This window comes from Hemitrygon akajei, unplaced genomic scaffold (assembly GCF_048418815.1).
Source record: "Hemitrygon akajei unplaced genomic scaffold, sHemAka1.3 Scf000048, whole genome shotgun sequence".
NCBI classification, from domain to species: domain Eukaryota; kingdom Metazoa; phylum Chordata; class Chondrichthyes; order Myliobatiformes; family Dasyatidae; genus Hemitrygon; species Hemitrygon akajei.
Genome location: NW_027331934.1, coordinates 1,106,908 through 1,117,460, shown reverse-complemented (window position 1 = coordinate 1,117,460; position 10,553 = coordinate 1,106,908). Strand labels below are relative to the sequence as shown.

General features: G+C 46.7%; 1 protein-coding gene across 3 annotated transcripts in view; it reads right to left on the bottom strand.

Annotated features, from left to right (window-relative positions):
• Positions 1–10,553, bottom strand: part of LOC140720923 (uncharacterized) — a 443,642-nt gene that overhangs the window by 9,885 nt on the left and 423,204 nt on the right. The window contains exon 5 of one of the 3 annotated variants that reach the window (XM_073035771.1): positions 7,385–8,040. The exons of 1 other annotated variant lie outside the window; for it this stretch is intronic. In XM_073035771.1, the coding sequence (XP_072891872.1) occupies positions 7,385–8,040 (656 nt within the window). Of the gene's footprint in view, positions 1–6,993; positions 8,041–10,553 lie in introns of all 3 variants that reach the window. One more of the 3 variants, XM_073035772.1, reaches the window with a different exon arrangement.

Below are 10,553 nucleotides of genomic sequence, written 5' to 3'. Positions count from 1 at the left end.
TCACAGAGTTCTCAGAGTTATAATTTCGATTCCCATCCCATCCCATCCCGACACACAATTCAGACCCACACAGGAAATGTGCAGGTTTCAGTTAAATCAGTCTATGTTTATAAACAGCTAATTATTAGCCCAGCCGTTAAACCGATAAAGCTCGAGTACAGCAGCACGTGGGTGACGTAAGACCGCGCCCGTCAGGGCAGATCCCGGTGTGAGGAGCCTATGTGTGACGTCAGGCGCGTGGGGGGGGGGATCTGTGTGACGTCACCTGTGGGGAGCGCTCGTATTTAAAAGCACTTCAATGGATTTTTCGGTGGGACAACAACATTAATCACGGGTTTCATCACTGAATCCCGTGTTGTGGGATGTAAAGTCCCCTGTTATGTGTCCGGCTGTGCCGTGTTGTTGGTGGAGTGGGCAGCGTGGTGTTTGTCTCGATTCGGGTCACAACACCAGAATTGCCAGCGGGGTCCACACACAGTTATTAGTCAACAGAAAACCTCTCGTCCCTGCAGTCTTTGTCTCCTGGTAAGCTCAACACCCTGACAGTGCGGACCATAGACACCCCTTCCTCTCAGAGTCAGGGAATCACTCAGACAGCTGATCGCTGAGAGGAATTATTTTTATTGGTCATTAAAGTTCACCCAGATTCGTTTGGACGGATTGGATGTGGAGTTCGGGGTGTCACAGTGAAAGGGCCGGACGGTCGATCTCTCTCCGTTATCCAAACATCTTTCCAGGTGAGGCGACACTTCACCTGTGAATCTTCCGGGGTCGCCCGTTGTGTCCGCTGCTCCCGATGCGGCCGCCTCTACACTGGTGACACCGGCTCCTCCGCAGTTGTGCGGGGTAGGAGTGTTTTTTCTGGGGGGGGGGGCAGTCGATGATATTATTCCCTTTTGTGCGTGAGGGGTGGGTTTTGGGGGGGTTTGATGATCGGTATGCTATCTTTTTGATGCGGGGGTTGACATGGGAGTTTGAATTTTCTCTCTGAACAACTTTCATGCTCTTTCTTTGTTTCGTGGTTTTCTGGAGAAGAAAAAAAGCTCAAGAATTGTTTACGGATACCTGCTTTGATAATAAATTAACCTTTGAACTATCCGCTCCGAGCGGGACTTCCTGGTGTCCAAACATTTTCATTCCGATTCCCTCTGGGGAATCTATTGATGTTGAAAATGATCATAACATGATAAGGAATGGCTACAAGTGGCGGATGCAACTCGTTCATTATCTGATCCAGAAACACGTTGTGCCCAGATTGAAAAAGAATTGCTCAGCATTATGTTTCCTTGTGAGGCATTTCATCAGTTTGTGTCAGGGCAATCTTTTGATGTTGAAAATGATCATAAACCTCTGATTGCATTGTTTTATGCGGGGGGTGGGGTGGGAGTGTGATTTTTCTCTCTGATAGATGCTGCCCGGCCGGCTGAGTTCCGCCAGCATTTTGTTTGTGTTGCTTTGGATTTCGGGCATCTGCAGACTTTGTCGCGTTTGCGATCTACCTCTCCGTTGTCCCTCCCGCCTCCGGCCACTGTGTCCCTCTGTAGGGACCTCCGGCCACGGCAGGTGCAGCCCAGAACCTGCTAAACGCAGGCGCAGTGCCGACCGTAGCTATTATTCTGTTTAGGCGTCCGTGAAGAAGGGTCTGATCTCGGGTTTGTGGAAATCAGGGGCCGGCTGCCGTGGAAGCACAACTTTGTGGGCCGAAGGGCCTGTATTGTGCTGTAGGTTTTCTATGTTTCTATGAAAAGTGCCGGGAACGAGCTCTGCCGGACGGCTGGAGGCTCCGGGCTCTCCGGTCCCGCAGCCCCGGTTTTAGCTTTGCGCCCGAGCCCGGGCTGTGGGATCAGTTAGTTGTGGTTCCCAGGCTCGGAGGGGTTTGGGGTAAAGGGGATCTGCCTGTGTGTGTGGGTAGAGGTTATGGGTGGACTGTGGGTGTGGGGAGAGGAGGGAAGGGTGCGGGGCCGTAGTCGGGGGGGGGGGGGGGGGTTGGGGTTGTTGTTGTGAGAAAGTGGGATGATCGGACGTTCCGTGACCTGGGTCAAATAAAGTTGTAAACAGGGGAGGATCTGCTCCGTTGTATCGGACGCTCGCGTGTCCTTTCAGGAAGCAGCAATTCTCTCTTCAAATGAATTACTGTCTTATCTTGCTGTTAACATGGTGTTTGTTACAAAGCCCCAGTGTCTGGAAGAGCTGTCAGCGTCATGGGCTGTTGATGCAGTTTGGGATGGCGGTGGGGTGTCAGTGACCTCTGTATCAGAGAACAACACGGGTTTCTACATCCTCCTGTGAGATATAAATATCCTCACAGTGGATTCGCATCAGCTGGCATAGCTGGAGTTTGCAAGGGGAAAGGGAGTAGGGAAGGGCCTGAGGAGAGAGAGTTTTAATCAGCAAACCATCGTCCGGGGTGGAGGGGTACAGGAGCTGTCTGATAGATCATTTTACAGTAATTGTGTTTTTATATAATCTCACAGACGGTGACTGAGGAAGAGGCTTGTTGAGGGAGGAGACCCGGAGGTGAGCAAGTCAGACACGGTATCAGGAGAGTGACAGTGATGTGATTTCCTGTGTCACGGGTACAGACAGTCGTCTCAAGTGAGGAGTTTGTGTGGAGATGCAGCTTCCCTGGAGGTGGAGGAAAGAGGACACACCAACAGGTGGAACCAGCTGTGGGAAGACATGGTTTGTCAGGTCTGACGACGAGCTGAATGTAACATAACCTTCAGACTGAATCAGAAAACCCTTCTGAGGGTATTTGAAATGTCAGACGCAGGGGAGATGTGATCACATGTGCAGAGGACAGGGGTTATGTCTCCATCAGACCCTCAGTTAGATGGTTCAAGTTACAATGTGCAGGGATGAAAACACGGTGTTTGGTGCCGGATTTAATCACTGATATATTACCTTGTCAGAAATAGCTATTTCCAGTGGTGACAAAGGGGTGCAGTCTGGTTTATTTGAGGATGGAGAGGGATGTGGAGTTTTGAAATCACCGCCTTGCGGTGCCACCATCGTTAATTTAGCATGTCCGGAGTGGTGGATCACACAGCACGGAAACAGGCATTTGGCCAGCCATACCTGTTCTGACCGTCCACTCACTGTCTGCACTGGTCCCATTTATCAGCACTTGGTTCATAGCCGACTGTATCTCGGCAGTTTCAATGCTCATCCTCTTCGTAAATGTTGTGAAGGGACCTGCCTCCACCACCACCTCGGGCAGTGAGTTCCAGATTTCAGCTGCGCTCTGAGTGACAAATCTCCACCTCATGTCCCTCTAAACCTCTGCATCCTCTGCTTAAATCTATGCCCTCTGATCAGTGACACCTCTGTCCCAGGATCGGGGCCGATATGGGCATCAGTGAGGCCTTTGATAAGGTTCACATGGTAAGTTCCTGTGGAAAGTCAGATCACACGGGATCCAGGGAGAGCTGGCTCACTGGATGCACAGTTGTCTTGAAGGTAGGAAGCAGAGAGTGATGGTGGGAGGCTGTTTATTGGACTCGAGGCCCGGGCCTAGTGAGGTTCCCCAGGGTTACACCCCATTGCGCTCATTATTCATTGATATTTAAATATATTTGCATTTGCACAGTTTGTTGAATTCTATGCTCCACTTGATCTTTCATTGATCCTGTTACTATTCTATAGATTTGCTAAGTGTTCCTGTAGGAAAAACAATCTCCGGGTTGTATGTGGTGACATATATGTACTCTGATAATAACATTTACTTTGAACATCAACCATTATTGTCATCTCGATCAATAATTTGGTTAAGAATGTACAGGATATGGAGAGTAGGTTTGCAGCAAGTTCAATTACTTTTTCTGAAAGATTTTCAGTATAATCTCTCTGCTTTGTTTCCCTCTCTGCATTTGACCACCCCTCCCCTTACTGTCTTCCCTCTCTGCCCCGTCCTCCCTCTCACCCTGACATTGGGCATACGTTCAGGGTGAAAGTGAATTATTTTCGGGGAATTCTTCATTCAGAGGTTGGTGAGAGTGTGGAATGAGCTGCCAGTGGAAGTGGAGCATGTGGGTTCGATTTAGACACTAAAGAGGAATTTGAGTGAGGACGTGGATGGGAGGTGTATGGAGGCTCTGGTGCAGGTAGTTGGAACTAGGCAGTAACAACAAAAACAGGTCAGCATGGACTAGAAGGGCCTGTTTCAGTACTGCTGCTCTCTGTGACTCTAATAATATTCTGATTTGTAATTTCCACAGTCAGTACTTTGCTACTTATGACTGAACCCAGACATTTACCCAAACAAGAACTGGAAGACTCTTGGCTGGCTACAGAAAGTGTTTACAAGCTGTGATACTTGCCAAAGGGGGTGTTACTCAGTACTGACAATACAGGGCACACAAACTTTTGCTTCGGGCCCTTTTCCTTCTTTGTTATTTTGAAATTGTAAAAGATGGAACTAAAAATGTAATCTTGCTTAAAATATTAAAGAAATGTGTCATCTTTAACTTTATGCCTTTTGTAATCAGGTCATCTCTTACTCGCTTAGCTGTTCACAGGAACAGAAATTTTGACCAGGGGTGCCCAAACTTTTGCATGCCACTGTATATATCCTGTGCCTTCCAAATTGCTTCCAAAAATTCCAGCCATTGCTGCTCCATTTTTGTCCCTGCCCGTGTTCTTTTTAAATCAATTTTGACCAATTTTTCTCTCATGCCTCTCTAATTCTCTTTATTCCACATCTGACTTTAACTTCTCCTTCTCTAATGTCGGGGTGAATTTGATCATATTAAGAGCACTTGCCCCTAAGTGTTCTTTGGACTTTAGTGACCTAATTAATTCCGGTTCATTACAACAATCCAGAATATCTGATCCCCAAGTGGGCTCAACCACGAGCTGCTCGGAAAAAAAAGCATCTTGTAGGCATTCTAGGAAATTCCTCCTCTTGAGACTAACACCATCCTGATTTTCCTAATCACCTGCATGACAATCCCCCATGACTATTGTAACATTGCCCGTATGGCACGTATTTTCTATTTCGCATTGAAATTTGTGGACCTCATTCTTACTACTGTTTGGAGGTCCCTATACAATTCCCAACAAGGCTTTTTTTTTGTACATTTGCTGTTCTTTGATTCTACCCACATATTCTACACCTTCCAACCCTATGCCACCTCTTTCTAATTATTTTATTTAATATTTTACCAACAGAGCCGCACAACCCAATAGCAGCTTGATCTTTCAATAAATATGTAAGTATCTGGGAAACAAGAGGACCTGCAGATGCTAGAAATCTAGAGAACTACACACAAAGTGCTGGAGGAGCTCAGCATGTCAGGCAGCATCTATGGATGGGAATCAACATTTCAGGCCAAGACCCTTCACCGGGACTCTGGGTACCCACGTATCTGGAATATCAACAAGCAAAGAACATAGAAAGTAGTGCGGAATACGGAAAACCTTTGACAAAAGTTAGTTCAAGGCTTTAAAAAACCTACCAAATAGAGCTCAATAATTAGCAAATACAACACAGGCAATAAACATTTTCATCAATACCGACATTGATTTTTTTTTAATAAAAATATCTTGGTCCCATTTCAATCAGTAAAATTTAGAAAGATAAACAAGATCTTAAGAAAGCTTTAGAAAAGACTATTTCCACTCAAACCCACTGAGATTAACACGACCTTGGACAGAAGGAGGAAGAGAAATAACACACATGAGGAAAGATCACACAACAGTCAGATAAAACTTCTAAGTATATGATTTAATCAAAAATGAACTGGATTTAGCACTCCATGTGTGTATATGCAATCGTGATAAGAAATACAGAGCAGAAAACTTAAATGAGAGGCCAACTCAAAAAAATGAATCATCACTCTGGAAGGAAACATTAAACAGTGGAATGAGTATGACCCTCCATAGGAGACATTCCAACGATCTAAGAAGACGAGATGGTGACAAAATTATACGTTAATCAATACATTATTTCAGATAGGACAGTCCATAATAACCATCCGGATATAATATTACAGGATAAACAAGCAGGAACAACTCCCTCAGTAGATAAAGCATTTCCCAATGCACACAAGTTCCTCGACCAGTGGAGCACCTCGCCATGGGTATAGTTTGTGTCATCAGTCAGACAAACAAAAGATTTTCTCTGTCAATCAGCTTCCGAATGTTACTACTCTGTCATTCGTTGCCACGCCCTGCTGCTGTGATGGTTTCTCTGTAGCAGCAATGTTTAGGTTACGACCAGAGATAACAGGGTTTTGGAGTCTGGGACTATCCAATGACAGAAATGTTCTTTCTTGTGAGTCTGGAAGAGAGATTACCACGGGCTTTTCCCAGGGAGACATGAGAAGATGCAAATGGAGAGAGTGGGCACTTTTTCTTTTTTTAAAATTTTCTTTACTAATGCTATGGTCAAAGTAAGAATTATAAAGCTCAATCATTTAATCACATATTGTTTACTGCTTGTTATTTGAGCATACTAATTTGTAACGGGGACACCTCAAGCAGCATCCACCCAAACGAGATTTGTTAAGTTTGACTGGGCTGGGGTGGGGGTCTATCACCCCGTATATTAAGCTGCTAGCCGAAGCGAGAGTTACATAAGCTTAGATGACTGAGTGAATACGTCCCCACATTCACAGTAGGTGAACAGCCTCTCCCCAGTGTGCACTCAATGGTGCACATTTGGTTGATTTGGCTGAGAGAATCTTTTCCCAAAGTCCGAGCAGGTGATCGGCCTCTCCCCTGTGTGAACAACGCTGCTGTCTGTAGATGAGATGACTCAGTGAATCCCACACACGGAGCAGGTGAACGGCCCAGTATGAACTGGTGTGCCAATAGGTCGGATGACCGGGTGAATCCCTTCCCACAGTCTGAGCAGGTGAACGGCCTCTCTCCAGTGTGAACTCGCTGATGTGCCATTAGGTCGGATGACCGAGTGAATCCCTTCCCATAGTCGAACAGGTGAACCGCCTCTCTCCAGTGTGAACTCTCTGATGTACCTTCAGTTGAGATGACCGAGTGAATCCCTTCCCACAGTCTGAGCAGGTGAACGGCTGCTCCCCACTGTGAACTTGCTGGTGTGCCATTAGGATGGATGACTGAGTGAATCCCTTCCCACAGTCTAAGCAGGTGAACGGCCTCTCTCCGGTGTGAACTCTCTGATGTACCTTCAGTTTAAATGACTGAGTGAATCCCTTCCCACACACTGAGCAGGTGAATGGCCTCTCCCCAGTGTGAACTCGCTGATGTACCTTCAGTTCAGATGACTGAGTGAATCCCTTTCCACAGTCTGAGCAGGTGAATGGCCTCTCCCCAGTGTGAATTCGCTGATGTACCTTCAGTTGGGATGAGCAAGTGAATCCCTTCCCACAGTCTGAGCAGATGAACGGCCGCTCCCCAGTGTGACCTCGCTGATGTACCTTCAGTTTGTATGAGAAAGTGAATCCCTTCCCACAATCTGAGCAGGTGAACGGCCTCTCCCCAGTGTGAACTCGCTGATGTACCTTCAGTAGGGATGAGCAAGTGAATCCCTTCCCACAGTCTGAGCAGGTGAATGGCCTCTCGCCAGTGTGAACTCGCTGATGTACCTTCAGTTCAGATGACTGATTGAATCCCTTCCCGCAGTTTGAGCAGGTGAATGGCCTTTCCCCAGTGTGAACTCTCTGATGTACCTTCAGCTCGGATGAGCAAGTGAATCCCTTCCCACAGTCTGAGCAGGTGAACGGCCTCTCTCTAGTGTGAACTCGCTGATGTCTCAGTAGGTGAGATGAGGAAGTGAATCCCTTCCCACAGTCTGAGCAGGTGAACGGCCTCTCTCCAGTGTGAACTGACTGGTGTCTCAGTAGGTGAGATGAGCAAGTGAATCCCTTCCCACACTCTGAGCAGGTGAATGGCCTCTCTCCAGTATGAACTGACTGGTGTGCCAGTAGGTCGGATGACTGAGTGAATCCCTTCCCACAGTCTGAGCAGGTGAACGGCCTCTCCCCAGTGTGAACTCGCTGATGTACCTTCAGTTGGGATGAGCAAATGAATCCCTTCCCACAGTCTGAGCAGATGAACGGCCTCTCTCCAGTGTGAACTGACTGGTGTCTCAGCAGGTGAGATGACCTAGTGAATCCCTTCCGACAGACTGAGCAGGTGAACGGCCGCTCCCTAGTGTGAACTCGCTGGTGAGCCATTAGGTCAGATGACCGAGTGAATCCTTCCCCAAAAATTCAGCAGATGACCAGCCTCTGCCTAGAGAGAACTGACCGATGTGTCCACAGGTGGTATGACCAACTGAATGCCTTCTCACCCACAGAACAGATGAATGGCTTTGCCCAGTGTGAACTTGCTGATGTACCTTCAGTTGAAATGACTGACTAAATCCACTCCCAGTGTCCCAGCAAATGACGGGCACACCAGTCGGTCAGATGATTGAGTGAATCCTTCCCCACAGTCTGAGCAGGAAGGATGATCGAGTGAATCCCTTGCTCCTCTCTTAAATATCTGGACAGAGACAGCAAAACTGGCATGTTGTGTTTGAGGTTCCCGTAGACAAATTCCTTGTCATTTTTAACCTGTGAAAAGATTTACAAAATCCATCAATGGGTGAAGGACAACATTTCAGATGAAATGACTTGAGTTGTCAAGGTGTGATCTGACATTACAGTGAAGTTCAACTCAAGTTGGAGAGAGAAATAATCTTGTACCTTGGCACAGTGCTGGTATCTGGAATGACCATTAAATTCTTTGATGCTCTTCCCGTCTCTATAATAATAGGGCATTTCTGCCATCTCCAATGTGTAAACATCACCAAGCATCTCACATGGTGTGTACGCACCGGCTGTGTTGTGAAAAGAGCGCAGCAGCACCTCTTTCACCTCAGACAGTATTTAGAACTTTGGGATGGGGCCACTGAGGACTTTCTACAGGGACACAATTGAGAGCATTGTGACTGGCCGCATCACTGCCTGGTATGGGAACTGTACCTCCCTTAATCGCGGGAAACTGCAGAGAGTGGTGCAGATAGCCCAGCTCATCAGTAGATGTGAACTTCCCACTATTCAGTACATTTACACAGACAGGTGTGTAAAAAGGGTCCAAAGGATATCGGGGACCAAATTCACCACAACCACAAACTGTTCCTGCTGCTACCATCCAGGAAACGGTACCACAGCAAAAGGACCAACAGGCTCCGGGACATCATCTTCCACCAGGCCATCAGACTGATTGATTCATGCTGATACAATTGCATTTTGATGTTATATTGACTGTCCTTTGTACAGACTATCTATTATAAATTACACATTGCACATTTAGATAGAGACGTAACGTAAAGATTTCTACTCCTCACGTTTATGAAGTATGTACTTAATAAAGTCAATTCAATTCAATTCACCCTCTCCACTATCTGTTCTGTCATTCTGGCTCCCATTCCCCCTACAATTTATTTTAACCACGTCACCGCCCCCCCCCCCCACACCCCAACATTACCTCTAGCAAGTTTTACTACTAGGATATTAGTCCCCTCTTGTTCTGTTCCCCTAACTAACCAATCCCCTATCACCCCTCTGACTTTCCTCTGCCAGGCAATTCCCCCCAACAGTTTCTAAAGTGGTCCACCTGTTGCTGTGTTGGCTAGCAACAAGAGTACTCGGCGATGGCTATTTAACCTCCTTCCCCTTCCTGATTCTCACCCAGTTGCCTGTGTCCTGCACCTTGAGTGTAACTCATCTCACTTCATGTCATATCTAGCACCTCCTCCAACTCCTGGATGATCTGGAATTCATCCATTTCAAGAACCAACTCCTTAAAGTGCAGGGTTACAAGCTGCAGCTGGATGCACATCTTGTAGGTGAGGACATCAGGGACACTGGAGGTCTCCCCACCTTCCCGCCAATGTCCCCTCTAATTTGTAATGACCAGTGTGCATGTAAAGCTTGTACTGTGCATTTTTAGCCAGTGACAACATGTGCGCAGTGTATTTTATTATCATTCAGATGTATTCATTTTCACTGTCAATAGGAACTTTGATCTTCTCTGGGTTTGATCGAGTTCATCTGCACTCTCACACAACCTATGTAGCAGGCCTGTAACGGGTAATGAATGATTTTCTCACCAAAGTTTTTGCACATTGTCCATATGTGGTTTGCTAGCTAAATTACACTTTAAAAAGTCAGATTTCCAAATATCACTCCACTGCTTCCCACTTGCAAATTCTCGGGCAACTTTAGCACCACCACATGCACACAGGTATCACCAGTTTCTGCATTCTACATAAATATTTCCTCTGAACTCTCCCCCGGGTGACTAACGGTGGTGAACTGATTGATGGCAATCCCAATGAATATGAAGGGAAGGGCAGTAGTCTGTCTCACTGGAGTCTGGCACATTTGTGATCTGAAAGCTACTTGTTGCCCAGGGCAAAGGTGTTTGATATCATTACGTACCCATAGAGAATGGGACAAAACATGTCCTCACCGGTAGAAAAGTCGAGAACAAAAGGAGGTAGAACAAGCAACACACACAAAATGCTGGAGGAACTCAGCAGGCCAGGCAGCATCTACGGAAAAGAGTACTAATGCTGAGTTCCT